This window comes from Sinohyriopsis cumingii, chromosome 8 (assembly GCF_028554795.1).
Source record: "Sinohyriopsis cumingii isolate HCF-2022 chromosome 8, ASM2855479v2, whole genome shotgun sequence".
Lineage (NCBI taxonomy): Eukaryota > Metazoa > Mollusca > Bivalvia > Unionida > Unionidae > Sinohyriopsis > Sinohyriopsis cumingii.
The window spans coordinates 74,151,739-74,170,386 of NC_142968.1; the positions used below are offsets into that span (position 1 = coordinate 74,151,739).

The 18,648-nt window shown below is 35.0% G+C and overlaps 1 protein-coding gene across 1 annotated transcript; it reads right to left on the reverse strand.

Annotated features, from left to right (window-relative positions):
• Positions 1-1,567: 1,567 nt before the first annotated feature.
• Positions 1,568-15,011, reverse strand: LOC149793817 (uncharacterized). The gene is made up of 5 exons (XM_089967822.1): positions 14,877-15,011; positions 10,272-10,379; positions 5,766-6,023; positions 4,056-4,242; positions 1,568-2,550 (listed from the first exon to the last, which is right to left on the reverse strand). The coding sequence occupies exons 2-5, from the start codon at positions 10,291-10,293 to the stop codon at positions 2,385-2,387; spliced, it is 633 nt and encodes a 210-aa protein (XP_089823948.1). The 5' UTR covers positions 10,294-10,379; positions 14,877-15,011; the 3' UTR covers positions 1,568-2,384.
• Between the last annotated feature and the right edge of the window lie 3,637 nt (positions 15,012-18,648).

An 18,648-nucleotide genomic window follows, 5' to 3' on the forward strand; every position in this document is an offset into this window, starting at 1 on the left:
GCTATGTATATCTGGAAATCCACTATAGGTAGAATTACTTTCAAAACCTGCTACCATCAGTACTTTCGTTAATTGGCAATGTTTAAAACTTTCAGTAGATTATTTCGTGATGGGGTTGGGATGTGGCTCAACTGTCTTAGCTCATGCATATTATGCGAAACGACTGAAATAAATATCGACTACTGGTTCTTTTGTATAATTGTTATAAAAAAAAATATACGTTGTTATAAAAAAAAACATACTTATTTGCAAAATTAATGTGCCGCATACAGAATATTAATACTATTATATAATTGTCAAATAGAAGATGTCGGCAGAAAGCGGTTTACCTATATATATATATATATATATATATATATATATATATATATATATATATATATATATATATATATATATATATATATATATAAGACATGAGTCCTCCTGAATTAGGTAACGATAATTTAAGGCACCTTGAAAGCATGCTTTGTAAGCTATAACGTTTCTATCTTGAGCAAACATTTATTGCTGATGATGATTTCATTATATTGCCAAGATATCACATCCGATCTGTTTTTTAATTAATATCGTCACTAATATGATACGGGAATATTCGGAGTTATAGTAAAATTGAAATGAGTATAATATCCTGACTCTCAATCATACAATCGGAGAAAGAAGGCACGTGGTATGACGTTAAAGGCACGAGATATGACGCCTCAATGTCAAAAGCGCGACCCGAATCTAATTGATCATTTGTTGCTGTATCGTTCCCTATAGTTGCTTCAGATGAATATTAAAATATAAATAGAAAGAAAACAAATTAATTGTAAATAGAATCTGAAAGAACTACTTATCGAGTTCTTGGTAATTAATTTAAAACGTGCCACCGAACTTCCATTTTAATAATCGGGTCTATTTCAACTCAAATTTAAACGTAAAGTTAGATTATATTTTTTCCAAATTTTAGTTATAAAGACGAACACATTAAAAAAACATGTCTGTTTCACAGGTACCGTTGTATACATGACTTAAGGTATAGCATGCTGTCGGCAAACATTCCGGAACGTGATGAAAGCGATTGAGTTCGAGGGTTGAAAGGCTTTCCTAATGCTGAGTTAAAAGTTTAGACAAAGAAAACCGTGTACATTCGTTGTTCTTTCACGATCAGTGTACACTGTGCTAAAATTTTATACCAATTGCTTATAAAAGGCTTTTGTTAACATGACATTCCCCGACCTCAAATCATTCGTGACATTCAGACATTTAAGTGTGGCTGACGTAACAAAGTCGCAAGATGTGTCATCAACAGAAATGTATGCAGAAATGTGAGTTGGCATGAATGTATACTACACCAGCAATGTATACCAGAACGATTCTCTAAAGGATATACTTATAAAATATTTGATTATATATGTGTGTGTGTGTGTGTGTGTGTGTGTGTGAGAGAGAGAGAGAGAGAGAGAGAGAGAGAGAGAGTGAGTGGGGTGGTGTTATTTGAAAATTATCGATAGTCGAATTTCATTAACTGATGTTCTATGGACATAACAGCTCATTTACGGAAGTCAAGATAAGAGTTGTGTGTTTTCTTATTTAATATAATTTTCACTATTAAATCAGGCAATATAATGAACCTGCATTCTATTACTTCAAATTGAATTACGCATAAAGACATTTCTACATACGTAATGCAAGCAAATTAAATGAGATCGTACGTCAGCATTAATAACACTGCAGAACTTTTAATCGTGTCCCTGTATGATAGAACTCCTACTTTAACTCCACGTTAGTATACGTGATTTCGCAACACATCTCATGTAATATTTACACAATGAAAACAATTATGAAACAAAACTGACATGGATTAAATATCTGAAAGATAATTGAAAGATATCAATGTTCCAGCAACTGCTACATACATATTCCATGAAACATTCTACAATTCTAATTGCAGGCACGTTGTTTTCCGACCTAGCGATACACCAGTTGCCATGGTAGCCAAATTGATATCGAACGATGTTTGCTTTAACGTTGTTTCCTCCCTCGTACGATCCAGTCTAGAAGTGATCCAAACTATGATATGACATTGGTGACATTGTTCTTATCGTCCATGATAAAATAAATATGTTTCTATTATGATTTTGATAGTCAACGTATATATAAAATGATTTAAGAGTATTTTCAGGAACAAACCAAAATGGGCATTAAAAAAATAACTGAATCAGAACCATTCCGGACAATCTACCCTCCGCCAGAGACTGCTGATGGATCGATTTGTTATGAACATTTCCAGCTATTATAACAATACAACCTTTTCCATTTTTTCATGCATCTCCTAGCTGAGAATTAGGAATATTGAAATCATTTTAATATCTTGACTAATGATCATGCCCGAAAGCGAATCACAGACTCCCCGTCATTCTGCCGGAATAAAAGGTCTCGTGATATGGCATCGAAGGTACGCTGTAAGATATCGAAGGTACGTGATATGTCGTCTCAGTGTCAAAAGCATGAAATTTATTTTGCTGGTCACTGTTGGCTGTTAGGGTCTCTGCCGTTGATGGTATGCTAAATATTAAAACAAATTTGAGAGAGTTAATAATTCACATGCCTTGGATGATTAATATAAGTTATGTTAAACAAACCAATATATCCCCAAATCCATGTAATATTAATTATAAACGCATTACGTCTTTTATTTTCTAGATCTCATAACATAGAATTGGTGAAAAAAGTTCATAAGATATTGTGAGAACAAATTTCCGCATTACTTCTTAACAGTATTTGATATCTAAAAGGGTGTGTATTGTTTAATGTGCTATATAACAGCTGTCAAACCACCCTAACGAATAAGTTTAGGAATATAATTTGAGCCATGACCTTGTTCAAACCTTGACCCGCCTTGCAAGGTCAAAAAGCCAGAAGAGGTAAAAGGATATAGACCCTTATAATTAGAAACGAAACTGGTTTTAGTAATAGAGAGTTTGCGGTATGCCGTAAGTTTTTGGAGACAACAGAACTAACAGGAAACAAAAGAAATAGTGTACTTTAAGATCAATTTGAAATAAATGTAACTGTACAATTCATTTCAAAATCTGCCACCTACCTTTGGTTGTATTGACTGACACTGTTATAACCCTAAAGTAACCATAAACAAGAACAAAGCCTGGAAATATATATTCAGCTAAATAAAATGGATAAGTACAAAGACGAACAACGGCACATCAGCATGTTTGCTTTGAATTTTCGAGAACATATATGGCTAAAGGGATAGCACATATAATTACGTAAGTAAATATGTCGATGATTGAGAAAAATGCTCCGAAGCATTGAAAGTCTTTCAAAATGCCACATAAAAGGATCGAACTCGGGAACCGTTTAAGACCGTTATTCATTTACACGATTATTTATTAGGTAAATTAATTATAAATTCTTTATATTCAAAATATTTACAAAGAGAAACCTTTATTTAATTTTGATTCCTGTGTTTGAGTTACAGCACCTGTCTCAAAAGGTCTAACGTCACCCCAGAATTGATCGGCCCAACCCAGAATAGATCGGCCCAAACCAGAATGGATGCATTTATGATGATTGTTATACATGTATAACTTTGGATACAATTCAAGATGTGCGTTTTTCCTTGTTAATCTTTTATTGATTGATTATCTGCCTTAGATGACGGGGCAAAATCATTTCAATGTTAAGACTAAACGTCTACGCAAATAACCTGTTAAAATTTGATTCCAGGACTTGTCAAGAGTAATTATGAGAAACTCAAAGATTACAACATTGAGACTCTAGAGAAGGATCAACAATGATAAAGGAGTAAACCGAATGATTTAGACTATCACAAACAGAGCTACAGTACCTATTTTGAAAACAAGGGTATTCAGTTCACGACAATGTGTAAGCAAACCCAAGAAATAAAAAGAGAAGAAAATGAATGAAATGTAATTTTAGTGTCTTTAAGTATTTGATTTACTTACAGGAGCTCCAATGGAGAGTGGAGAATATCACGTTTGCAGCTAATACACACGTTATAAATGCAGAAGGATATATATATATATACTTACTGGCTATTATAAGGCACGAATTGAGACCGAATTCTTGTCTTCTTCATCTCTGTTGCTCTCTTTCGCCTGGCATGTATTAGATAAATCAATAATACTGCAATACAAACACACGAAAAACAAAGAAGGGAAATACCAACTATAAGCGGGATACTCCCAAAATCAAGTTTCTGCGTGTTCATGGTCCTGTCTGAAAATAAAAAAACAACACATACATGAATAGATAAGATAATATATTTGTTAGATGTATTTATTGAAGAGAGATAGAGTATGAAAGTAACGCTATTGCTAAGACCGTATGTGATGAAAGTAATATCTTGTTTATTGTGCAGACACTAGATTGTAAGCCCAATGACCGTAGTCCTACGCATTCGTTCATATAAAAATGAGATTATTTAAATGTGTTTTAATATCCCTGTGTTATTTATGATATAATATACATGCTACATCATGTTATGCAGTCGCACAAAGTAATAGACAGCATCTAGTGCAATCGAATACCCTTTTATCTATAAAACTGAACATTCAAATCGGTTTGTTAAATAAAGGTAAATATTTAAATCGGTTGTTGAATATATGTGAACGTTTAAATCGGTTAGTTGAAACAAACTAAAGTACATTTTGTTATTTGATAAACTTATTCGTCGGGTTTACATGCTAACTTAATGCAAGGAAATTCTGATTTTCAATTAGTATTGACAGTTTAGTTTCCATGACTCGCAAAATAATAACATTTACGGTAACTATAAAGTACGTATTTAAGCATCTCATTCTCGCACCAGATGATGGAGAGAGAGAGAGAGAGAGAGAGAGAGAGAGAGAGAGAGAGACATAGATACTGAGAGACATAGATACTGAGAGACAGAGAGAATCGATACGCATGGTCATTCAAGTGACAAAACAATACGGTTTTTGGTCATGACCAACATTAATTAAAACATATTTTTGTCAAAAGACTATAACAAGGCAACATAATATAACACCAAAGCATGGTGGATTACTCCCATCGCATGCCACAACCTCACCCAGCTACCCTTCCCCACCTTCGCGACATAAATGTTTTTTTTTTTGGCAAACGGGCAATGTACAATTCTGGCTTTGCCTTTTTGAAAAACATGTTTTATATCACCTTGTTTTCAAAGACTGCATATGAGTAACATGTCGAACAAGCATGTGTCGAACCTTTTAGGCAATTTTCTCAAAATTTCGAATCTAGGTCAATAACCTTTAAATTTTATATGTAATGGTTTTCCCCACCTTTTCAAGAATATTCCTAGCTGGATCGCATTCATTCTCCAATCGAGGTCTTAAAATTGGAATTAGAATTTATAAAAGTAAATTGCCATAATTTTCTATCTGGATGACACGGTTTTTACACTTAACGCAGTTACAGGTTGTATGCATTAAATTCAATGCAATTTTTCTAAACTGAGAAAGTGTACAAACTATTGCATTTCAGGAACGTTCTGCTCGTTTGTATACTTAGTTGTAGAAAAGCCTCTCGTAATCATACCGTTAAAGACACCCAATTACATATTTGATTCCTGAGTGCCATTATAAGTATTAACCTAAAAAGATCTGGCTCATCGATTAAAGTCTGAGACCTTTCCCAATTATGTAAGATGACTAAAAGGTCACACATACACACACACAAACATTAGTTAATTTTCATCTATGTCTGGATAATTGTTCTTAAAACCTTCCAAAACTTACTAGTCATAGGAGTAATAAATTGGATATTGTCATTCCACGATTTTGGCACACACTTAGGTAAAGGATGATTCCACTGACCACTGTCTAGGCAAGTGAGAGATGTTTCGCCAATCAGCTTGTGGGATGAGTTGGAAAGACATCTGACGTTAACAGTCGTACCGGGAGTCACATTGTAATTGTCAGCAGCAAGATGGTCGAGATTGTCTGAGGTAAGTATTTCCTGCGGTTCTGCAACATCCGGGCAATTTATGGGTTGAACTGTAAATGATTAAAAACAAGGAATCACTATTAATCATAAGGATGATTTACAAAAAGTAAACGAAAAACTGGTCGAGACAACACTGACAGACTATATTTAAAACGATTCGAGGGAGCTGATAATGTGTGCCTCCATCCCCTACATATGAAAATAGCCCTGATATATATCGCAAATATTGTCTTCGCTAACAATCTTTCTTTATTAAGTTCCTGCAAAGAATGATTAACAATTGAGAATTAGTTGCATTTTAAAGATACATTTTACATACATTCAAACCTTATATGGCAGCCATTAATGAGAAAAGGCACAATGACATTTATTGACAAGTGACATCTGAAGGTAGGCACAGCTCCCAAACTTGGTTCAGGACAAATGTATGTACGATAAGCCGAATAGCATTAGCATTATATTTATTAGCATTATTATTCTTATTGTTGTTGTTGTTTCATGCATTAGTATGCATACGTATATAATTTAGCTATTTAGCAATGTTCTATAACTGTGTACATGCACTCATCGCTCTTTCTTTCTTACTATACAGCTGAAAGCAATGCTCTCTCTCTCTCTCACACACACACACACACACACGTTTATCACATTATCAGTAGAAACGGTTCCTAAATAAAATTTATAAATTGACAATTTGCTGTCAATGTGAAACACAACTAACGTGTTGTTAAGCATGAAAACATGTGCTGACGCTTTAAACAATTGATGGATTATGTTGTTGCTCGAACTCAGCGAGGTAAAAAAACAAAAAAAAAACAGTCGGCTTTTTTGTTGCCACCTTTGATGATTAGTGAATGAAAAGAAACTTCCTGCGGCTATTGTTTAGTAGCACGTAAAACGTTACTTTGATATTCCTCTGACCTTACTCAACCCATTTTTGATATTCGGATATTTATGTTGGATTTTCAATGCAGAGTAAATTTTCTATCGAAACGTTGGAATTCACCATTGCAAAGCCAGATTCATCAGGCAAAGAAAACGTCAACGCGGTAGGCACGTAAAACAAGAACGAGAAGGAAAGTCTTAATATTTTACGCAAACCCTTGCCATGGTACGAACAAAACAGGCTGCCCGAAAGTCCACAGGACTATAACATTGTTCTGCGACCATGAACTGAAGACTTGAAGAAGAAAAACCTACATAATAAAAACAAAGTAACCTCATGGAAAAACTGAAAGTGAATTCTACTGACGAGCTACAGGAGATACAACACGGGGGGGGGGGGGGGGAATGACGGCTGCTCGTAAGGAAGTTAAAGAGAAAGTTTTCGAGACAAAGAGGATAAAGACAAACGAAGGATCGTTACTTCAATGTTATACAGAGAAGGTACATAAGAACTGTATGTCTCAAAAACATCACGAAAAACGATACGAGGAACAACAGCAGTGATTATAGCACTAAAGGTCCTAATTCCACAATACATATAATAAATGTATTCCCTCAACAAAAACGAATACAAAGGCTACATATTGAGATGCAGAGGAGCCCGAACGATATTACCGCTTGGCGAAATAATTATCGCAGGCGAGAAAGTCACAGTAAAGGAACCCACACCCATCTTAAGGACAATACAAAAATAAAAGACTAGAGAGCTCCATCTATCTGACATCCCAATTGAGATACCATTACAAGCAACGGTAGAAAAGTTCGAGAAAATATGCAGCATAAAGGTGATAACGTCAAGATTAGAAACTATTACATTAACCACAATATACAATGGAATAAGAATATTGGAAATAGAAAAGAGCAAACTTTTAGAAGTGAAAAGAACATTCTATCTACACGGATTTTTGACTGAATCATGGTATAAGGGTTGTATTTATCATCAAAAATGTAACAGTTGTGGAGAAACAAGGCCCACTCCACACAAATGCCCCAAGAAACCCAAGCAAAAACCAGAGAAGAGATTAAAGAACAAAAGCGATTGAGACTATACAACAACAACAACATCAAAAACAAAAAACTGGAAAGAAAAGCAACAGGAAGAAGATAAACAAAACCCTAAACAGTAAAAAAAAAAGAAAATAACAACTAATAGAACAAAAGCAGATCAAACAACAACAACAAGAAAAACAGAAACAGGAAATACAGAAACAAGAACAACAAAAACAAAAGGAGAACCAAAATTAGCAACAAAGAATGGAAACAAAGAACAAAGTCAGGTGTTAAAAACATCAATAAAAACAAAGACAAGTGTGAAAACCAAAATAAGAACAAAGACAGGTGTTAAAACCATCAACACGAACAAAGATAGACGTTAAAAACATCAACAAAAACAAAGACGGGTGTTAAAACATCAATAAGAACAACAACAAGAACAAAAACAACAGAATCATCACAGATATATTCGACAGCAATAGAAGAACAAGAAAAATAAATAGAAAGGGGCAAAGTTAGAAGGAGACCATAAAGGAGACAAAAAAGAGAAGAGGAAGAGAAAATGATGGAAACGTATTTATTAGAACATGCTGAATGTTTAGAATTAAAAAATCCACACTGACAAACTAATTGCGAAAATATAATCAGCAATTTATACAAAGGAAAAACCAAAGACAAACAAAAACAAAATACTATAGCTCAACCAGTAACCTTAATGCCATTGAGTAACTATAATAGTGGGGCGGGGGGGGGGGGGCTCCCTAAATGGTCTGAATAAATCAACCAGGGTGATCCCCCCATCAAAAAAAAAAGTGATACAACAAAACCCTTGTAGATACGTGCTGTATTCATGTTGAATCTTCCTCCAAGTTGCTAAATTTTCGGGTTGTTGTTCTTGGAAGAAATATGCTGAGGATTTTGTGTCCTTTTGTTTTTAGCAAACAATATATGCCTTTCATTTAATATTTTCGAATTTATGTTTAACAACATTGGAAAGAGAGCTTATTGTTGATATTGAGTGACTACAGGGCCATCAAGGTTGCATGATTTGTGTATTATTGTGACTAGCAATGCGTATTAAAGAGATAATGATTCAAATACTCACCGTTTCGTAGACATTAAATATATTTTCTATCGATTTCGTGTATATCTGACTCTATGCAACATCGTTTAAGTAAGCGGCTACCCTACACCTCCACATCACCGTTGCGGTGAATTCCAAGTTTTCGACAGGCAAATGACTCTGACCCTACACCTCAGGATAAATATCCAGCTGTCATAAAAGGGGTGGAAAGGGCCAGAGAAGGCTAGGGTGGCTATACCTTAAGGGATATCGCTAGTGCAGTATAACTTTTGTGAGATTAAAAACAGCATTATTTTCGAAGCCGACATGTTGAATCCTTTGCATTCACTGGATAACGAACTACAATGAATCATGAAAAGTTTAAACATCCATTCATGTAACATACCTTTATATATACAATGCCTTGCTCATCAGAAACAATTAATTTGCATACTTGGAACGCTTGCTACTGATTTGCACCGGCAACCACGGATGGCAGTTGAAAACACTGCTTGGTTAAAAAGCACATGATAGCCGGCCGCTGATTATGGGGCATTAGGATGGCCGTTGTGACCATATGAATGCAGATGGCCGTTAGGACAGGTTTGATTATTTTTTTTAAAAGATATAAGACGAATATGCAATCCGATATAATTGGTGTCTGTATTTTGCAAGGGTCGCGAAAAGCTATAGAACTTCACCGAAAGGCTATTTAAAAAAGGAGGTCGCAATAAAGAAATGGCTGCACTCATATAATCGTAACTTCTAGGGGATTTGTTTCAGAAACTGTTTTCTTCAATGTGTGTCAAAGTGGCAAACATACTGGAAAGAAATAGGGATGATAGAAAATAGATCATACGAAACCAATACGTTCACACCAGAGAATATCTGGTGCTTTCGAAATAACTGTACAGGTAACGAGAATGTATTTCCATATTTATTTCGTGATGGCAAACACACACACACACACACACACACACACACACTTAGACGCGCACTAAAGCAGTCTTCTGACGAATAAATTATGGAAAACTCTGATACAGCTAAAATATTCATAGTTATACTGGTATTACCAAAATGGACAAGTAGTTAAAATTGACTGTTCTTATAACTTGAAACAAATTCCTCATTGATATATGATCCACGGTCACATTTATGGATTTTCTGCGTCTATTGTTCAGCAAGTCTTTTTCAGTCTGATGGTATCAATCGATCCATCGATCGACCGAGAGAGAGAGAGAGAGAGAGAGAGAGAGAGAGAGAAGGACATGAAGACAGAGATAGACAATTGTTTTACCTGTATTTGAGATCTGATTCATTGTTTTAACTTGTTACTCCTGTAAAGAATGACTTCCGTTTAAATACTCCATCCGTGCATGGGCCTGTTCTTGACTAAGATATGTTACTGTAATTGATCGAGAAGAATAAGTAACAAAATTCGTATGGTAGGACGATCTTTTACTGGTAATAAAAGCACATGAATTTTAGCTTTTATGCACCTCATATAAATAATATCTGATAGATGACTGGAACGTTATGCACCATAAATTAAACTGACACTTTGTAATCTAGTTAAAACAATACGTTCCTGACACATACAGTTCCAGTGAACTTAGAAGCCGGTTTAGCAATGTATTGGACAGCTAGTCATCTTATTAAAGTTTTAATTAGTTGATGCAATTGATATTCACAAATACAGCGCTCAAATTATTTCGAAATTTGAAGGCAGGTAGCATTTATCAGTTTCGAATTCCATTTTTCAATTTCAAAATTAGACGAACAATATAATTTAATGAAAATATTTAAAAAATTTGGAAGGGACAATTTTCTTCTTCTTGCAAACGGAATATTTAAAATCAAGTGCATAGATCGAATCCTTACAGTCGTTTGCAAACTTGAAGACTGGTAGGGAGAGAATTCAGAAAGCATGTTTTACGTCCAGGTGTTATCTATATCATACACAGGTACGTTTACAAGATAAATATGGCAATATAGGGAATAAAATGAACAGATTAAGGAAATCACGTAGAAATAACACGAGAACAGGGAAGTAAAATGTGCTGTATGTACACGAGAGACAAACTTACAGAAATACAAAAAATATACTTAAATTTTAAACATCGATCACATACAACATACTATCATCGTCGTGCAATTAATTTTAATCTAGTTAATCTTTACATTGCTAAAATATTTAACGAGATAAATAATTAAAATACTGAAACTCATCTTTTGCATGCAAACTATTAAACCCATGTAAAAACTACATTCTAATGTTGAAAATGATGAAAGAGCATGGTGTAACGTGATATATTTGGGGGAAAATTCAGCACTGCCGGACAGGGTACATCGTAACATCTGGTATGGGGATTTCCTGCTGGAAAATATTAAATCAACGTGTTTCGGAGTTAGTTGAATCTGTTTGTATGGTTGACGTTTATGTTCAGATAAGTACATTACGTAGTCAGCGTGCAAAACATTTTCCTGTTGAGGATCCAAATGCGATTAGGATTTGGGACAAACCAATAAAGCCGACCAGTTATATACCTAAAGGAACAGAACTAACCAGTTTTTACGAATATTGTAGGAACAAAAGATAGGTGTGAGAGAACGATTACGATCCAAATAGACAGAAATGAGTAATGAAATATTTCTATAAATTTGAACATTTAATTTTTGTTATAAAATGCAAGCAAATGATGCTTATAGCAACAATCGGGAAGAAATTAGGAAAGATAAAATAGAGCCAGTTGATCTTAAATCACTCCCATCAGGATACTGATAAACTACACAATAAGCATAAAGACTCAAAGCAACTCCATAACGTTAGTTCTAACTTTAAGAAGCGCCGAAGAATATGCCAGTGAGAAGTGTCTTGGATATTATGGATTTTCTTATTTTCTTTCAAATTCTTTCAGAAAGATAGAGGGCAATTTCATGGTAGAGAACTTACTTATTCATATAACTCAGAGGAATTCTTATCTACTTAAAAAGGACGGTATTATATATTGTGGTATCAACGGTGATAAACCTAAAATATATGCAAAGAAACGTAGAAACTTTTCAAAAGCTGTATCCCTTAGAATTTAAATAGAATGTATTGCAAAAGTACTAAATAGAGATCTTCGCAAAATAATTATCATATTGGGTATATCTAGGGAACATATATAAGATAAAATATCCATATTTTTGCGAGCTCATGTTTTATACAAAATATAGCATATCTTGTCTTATTATGTCAGTGATTGCGAGGGGCCTTTGATACAGTTATACTGTCTTTCATTGAGAATGCCTAACGTTTAAAATAATTAATAGCAAGGCCACATTCACTGTCAAATTCCGGTTTAGCGAAGTTAACAGCCAACATTCTCAAAGTAGTATTTGAATTTAAGTTTTGTCATAATGGTTATTTTTCAAATTTTATTTCTTGTCATGCCAAATATCCTGCCATATTTACGCCATAACGGCATGTTTGTCTCATGTGCTAATGTATATGTTATAGTGCAAATTTATATTTTCGTCTCTCAGTTTTCTCAAGTATTCTTTGTTCACAGGATGTTCATTCACTCCGTGTCTGTTGAGCGTTAATATATCTTTCATTTCTTGGTATATTGTAAATGCTTTCAAATCTAATGCTTTCATTTAAGCGATACGGTTTATATTTTTCTGTTTTTCCCCCACTACTTAAAGCAAGCTTGTTCAGTTGTTTTTCTGTACACATTGTTGGCGCATGATGACCTACAAACAAAACATGCATCACCTTTAATTACCTTGATCCTTACCTTGATCCATCTTTCCAGAATACAACTAGGGGCCCCGAGTGGCCGAGTGGTCTAAAGCGCTCTCCGTTACGGATCACTGCCATCTCACCTCTGTCTGCGTCGGTTCAAGTCTCGGATTCAGCCAGTGTGGGTATGTGAGAAAGCTTGCCAGTAGCTTCTCGTGGGTCGGTGGTTCTTTCCAGGGTTTCCCCGGGTTCTTCCTCCACCGTTAATACTGGCCGCCATGTATAGCCTATCGTGTGCTGAAAAATGGCGTTAAACCCCAGAACAACAACCAGAATACAACTAAATAAAACTCTTCCATGCTTGCATTTTTCTTATATGATTGTAAGCTGTATCACAATCAACAATGTCGAGTAAAGAATATCTGGTGAACTTTATCGTATAATGAATCTGGACAATCCCCTTTAAAATCAAACTGCTAGTCGGAACCAAGATGGTGGTAAAGTTGGTCGAGGATTATATGAGATATATTAGGACTCTTGCGTTAAGTAATTAAACTGATGCGGACAAACATACAACTGAACATTAAAAATGAATTTAATACGGAAATAGATATTTGTAGTCTTGTACTGGCTGTTATAATAAATTTGTTGTTGTTTTTATAGGGTTTAAAGCCATTTTCAGCACAAGATAGGCTGTACATGGCGGCCAGTATTAATGGTGGCGGAAAAACCCTGGAAAACACCCACCTACGAGAAACTATCGGCAAGCTTTCTCACATGCCCACACTGGCCGAGCCCGAAGCTCGAACCCACGCAGACAGGGGTGAGATGGCAGTGATCCGTAACGGTAAGCGCTTTAGACCCTCCCCCCCCCCCGTTATAATAAATGCATTAATCTCTATATTTACTGTCAAATGGTCAAACTGTAGACCTTTGTTTCGAACATTTCTTTGTAACAGATAGTACATGTAAATGTTGAAAACACTTGTTCTTCGTCGTTCTCTATGAACACCGTTTTAATACTTGATAACCTAATTTTACAATCTTGCCGAACACAAACTTCTTGAAAAAAATGCTTTAAAACGATCAGTTTGAATCTCTTATAGGTTTTCTTATAATGAAAACATAATCCTTATAGAATGTGTTAGTCTGTATTTATTGTACAATATAAATCAGATTATTCCTCTGCACACCTTGCCCTTAATAGAATATTTATTATATCGTAGACATTAATATAAAGCACAACTATATATTTGTGCCTTCGTCGCAATGCTACTTTCATATTACAATAAATGACATAGAACGCGTTTAATTATTGTTGATATTTTTGTTATTAAGTTATAACTGAGCCTTCTTTCATTCATACAACAAATGTTGACATGCCTTGTATTTGCTGTGTACCTATTAAAACCCTTTTCTACTACAGTACCTAGTATGTAATGCGAACATTTGCGTGCTACAACATCATATATTGGACGCAGTTAGATTTTGTGCTTACGGATCGTTGATCAAATTTATTTCTGTAAGTCAATTTGTGTGCATAAATCCTTCTGTTGTAGGCATTAAAATATGTTAACGCTGTTCAAACAAGCATCTGCAACACTATGAAGTGCTACATTGAATCTAACATGTATCTACGGTAACCACAGTGAAGGTGATTTAAACGAAAAAGCAGAATGGGTCGAAGCTTTCCGGTCATACTGATGTCATTTCTGATTACAAATATACTTGTACACTTATGCAACGGCAAAATTAAGCGTGTTCCTTCCTCGTTCTAAGCACATATCTTACAGGTGTGAATCGTGATCATGACGATTCGTGCGTGTGTGCGGTGGTCTGTCGCCTTGGATGAAAGTGACACAGAGCGGGATTTAGCACACTGGAGCTCATCATGTAGGGTTGGTGGATGGGGGATGCATAGCTAATAAGTTTCATGATAAAGAAAGCTTTGCACAAAAGGATCTCCTTTCTCTGTATTTTGATATATAATAATTCTTGAAAAATGAATTTTACTGTATTTATTTAATAACCTCTACCTTTCAAAAAACAATTACATTCGATATTCAGCTTTGAAGAGAGAGAGAGAGAGAGAGAGAGAGAGAGAGAGAGAGAGAGAGAGAGAGAAAAAAAAAAATAAAGGCGATGGTGTGTAGTAATGACTACGCAGCCATTTACCTTGCCCTCCATTGTCCTTCTTTTCACCACATATCAATTTCAAAGCAGATTACACAACCTGTGTTTAACATACGCGCTTAATCCCTTCAAGAAAAGTCGGCGATTCAGTGTGTCCCACAACCTGTCTGCTAAACACTATAAATAGGACAATCTCAGTTTTCATTGGTGGATACACTTAAAAGTGCTCTCTACGTGCCACTAAACTTAAAAAGATGTCAACATATTTACAAAGCTATTAATCTTATCCACGTGCTGGCACGTTCATATTCAACAGTTAATGTTACAGATTCATGATGTATGTGCGACTGTATTATGTAATATATATATATATATAACAGAACATACATATATAGCCGTTAGTGTGTCGTTCTTATGTACATTCAAGATTGTAAAATCTTAATACACAAAATTCAGGAGTTACAGTTTTCTTTTAAATGTATTTCTCTATTTGTACAAATCGAATAAATATAAATATAAATTCATATGTTATACTGAAACGTAGCTTTTGTGAACATCGTCGTCAATATAATGTCGACGGTGTAATTATGGCCCTCGTTTTAAACAATTCGTGTACATGTATGTGGTAGTACTGGACAGGTTGGGGTGAAAACAAAGTAGATATTTTCGTATAGCAGGTAAAATGTGTTTATTACAACTTATTAACACGCTAATTCTCTTTATTTAGCTGCGCATATTTTTCAACAAGGTAATTTCTTGAACTGATTGAGAAAGTATTAGTACAGGTATGTACTACGTCGGTCATTATCCCCCAAATAATGTTGACTGATCTATTTATTGTCCATTTACTGGATGTGTTGAGATAAATGTAATTATTATGTTGTACTCACTTACAATATGCATGATTATTTCGAATGAAGCTTCTTTTAGCAGTTTTCATGTTGATGTCATGAAAGTTAAAAAGGTCATTGGCCAGGGCAACGTTTAATTCACGAATGTATGTATGTATGTATGTATGTATGTATGTATGTATGTTGTAGGGTTTAACGCCATTTTTCAGCACGCGATAGGCTAATCATGGCGGCCAGTATTAACGGTGGAGGAGTCCGGGAAAACCCCGGAAAGAACCACCGACCCTACTGGCCAAGCTTTCTCACATACCCACATTAGCCGAATCCGAGACTCGATCCCATGCAGACAAAGGTGAGATGGCAGTGATTCGTGACGGAAAGCGCTTTAGACCACTCGGCATGTATGTATGTATGTATGTATGTATGTGTTGTATGCATGTACTCTCTGTAATGCCGTCTTCGTTTATGTATTTTACTAATTAAATTTTAAAGAACTCCGGTGCGATCTTGTTGAAGCAGGTGTCCAATCTGGCGGAGTTTTCTGATGCATTAAATGAGTATACAAGAAACCATGCCAGTAGATTCCAGTGGGTCAGTAAATATACTGACCTCCATGTATAGTTTATCATATGTTACAAAATGTTGCTGAACTCCAGAAAACCATTTTTTTGGGGGGTGGTGGTGCTGTTGCAGTATGTTAAGGATAATATTGTTCGCAGGGACAAAATATGGGGTGTTATTTCATCTTAGATTGCTAAAAGTGTATTTTTTCATACCCCATTGCGTATGGAGTCCACTGAAACGTTCATAGCTCGTTCAAAGGCCCCGGATGGTCGAATCATTTAGAGCGTTCGTAGTTATAGATCACTGACATCTCACCTATGTCCAGCCGGGTTCGAGTTTCGGGCTTGGCCAACGTAGCACATGACAAAACTAATCGGTAGCTTCCGGTGAGCAGGTGGTTCTTCCCCGTATTTACCAGGATTCATCCTTCTACAAATATACTGGCCGCAATTTATAGCCAGTCCTGACACTAATCTCTTAATATTAGTACAAACTTAGTAAGTCACTGTTATGATTCGGCTGGTTTTCGATCCTGCGACCTCCCACATCCGAAGCGGACGCGCTAACCATTTAAGCCACCGGAACGGTCCCAAATCCAATTTGTTTTTAAAGCTTTTTTTTTGTATTTAGCTCTATAAACATAACTTTCTGATACGTACTTAACACTCATAATACCCCTATTCATTGTCTGAGAAATTTACATATGTTTATTTTGACCAAACATCATTATTTAGATTCTTGATATCACATTACAATGTATGTAAACTGTCTCAAAACGTAAATGTAATTAATTAGAATTTGTTTCATTTAACGTTGAAGCACCCATTATTGCACTCACTTATATTTGCAACAACCGTCAGTTACAGACATGCACAAAATTACATTTGGACTGATATCGCTTAATGATGTCTTATATTTCCCCTACATCAATCTTATGAATAAAAACTTAAAATAACAGAGTCAAGACGCAGAGAAAATAGTGACAGTTATGTCCGATAAGTAGTTATGTCTGATAGTTTATATGCCTATTTAGTCCAAATAGGTACATTTTGAGAGTTGTAATTCACTGCAGTTTGACGTCTGTTGTAAACAAGATATATATCCCTCTGGGAAAATGTACCACTTTGATCAAAAAACTCTGATGAAATTTAGCTTTTTGTGCACGTATTTTTACACTTTTTCATGTCTGCTTATTTACTGAATTTAAATAAGCCTGCGTTTTTGCACTGATTTGGGCTTGTGGTTCTTTTTTATGTTTCTCTTGCTACCTATCAATCACAATGATATCTGTAAAGTTCAGGTGCACTATGAAGGGCCATAAGCCATATGTATTTGCACATCTCTCTCTCTCTCTCTCTCTCTCTCTCTCTCACACACACACACACACACACACATTTACTTTACCACGTCGATTTCGTAAAATCGCATAACTAGCTATCCTTAAAACGTTTGGAACCTGATTTAACATTTTTGCGTAAACGAGAAAATTGCTTGGACCTATTTTTCTGATGTAGGACTAAAAGACTATTACATAAAATACCTGCGTTCATTATAGTTTGGAAACAAAAAAAAAATCAACAAATGGTACATATCACATACTGCAGTAATTTGTAACAGTTTATTCTACAAGATATGAAGTATTTCTATAAGTTTCAACCATTAGATTTAACAGTATCAAGTAAGTCAAATTCTTCACATAAATTTTCATATAATCACGCTTTTAGAAGGCAAGATCAATCTGTTCACATTTTCATAGAATACTGTATTAGCACAGTAGACGCCAACATCTTTATTAGTAAACAAACTGCTGTATAATTGTAAGAATTAATTCTCGGTTGAATGACACCCTCAACATCGATTTAAATAATTGTTCAGTGGCAAAAAAACACGCTTTTATAAGAGTTAATATGAGTGAAAAGTTCGTCATCAATGGGGGTTTTACCCGAAAGACGTTGGTTTTGACTAGATCCTGGTTATTTTTGACAAAATGTTAAACATAATTTCTTACAGGCAATAATAAACAAAGATGAAACACGGATAAGAAAAAGTTACCTGCTTTTGATTAAAGTTTTGGTTTAACAGTGGGATAAATAGACACTGGTACAGATTACTTTAGTTCATCCTCGTTCCGATAAGACCAGTTTATATTCCATACCACAATGATTTGTAACAGTTTAGTCTCTGTACATGATATGAATTATTCTTGTACATTTCATTCATTAGGCTTCAGAGTATAAAAGAAATCAAATTCTTGGCATACATTTTCACGCACTTTTAGAAGGCAACATCAAACTGTGCACATTTTCATAGGCGGTTGCATTAGCACATTCTAATTACTCGTAAACACGTGCTTGTGAAAAACGTTTAAGTTCAACAGTGGGGGAAAAATAAAAACAGCT

Coding starts and splice junctions, on each gene's coding strand:
- LOC149793817 (XM_089967822.1), bottom strand. CDS start 10,293: ATGAATCAGATCTCAAATACAG. Junction 6,024..10,271: donor GAATCAGATCTCAAATACAG/GTAAAACAATTG, acceptor AATCATTTACAG/TTCAACCCATAAATTGCCCG. Junction 2,551..4,055: donor TTCGTGCCTTATAATAGCCA/GTAAGTATATAT, acceptor TTTAATATTTAG/CATACCATCAACGGCAGAGA.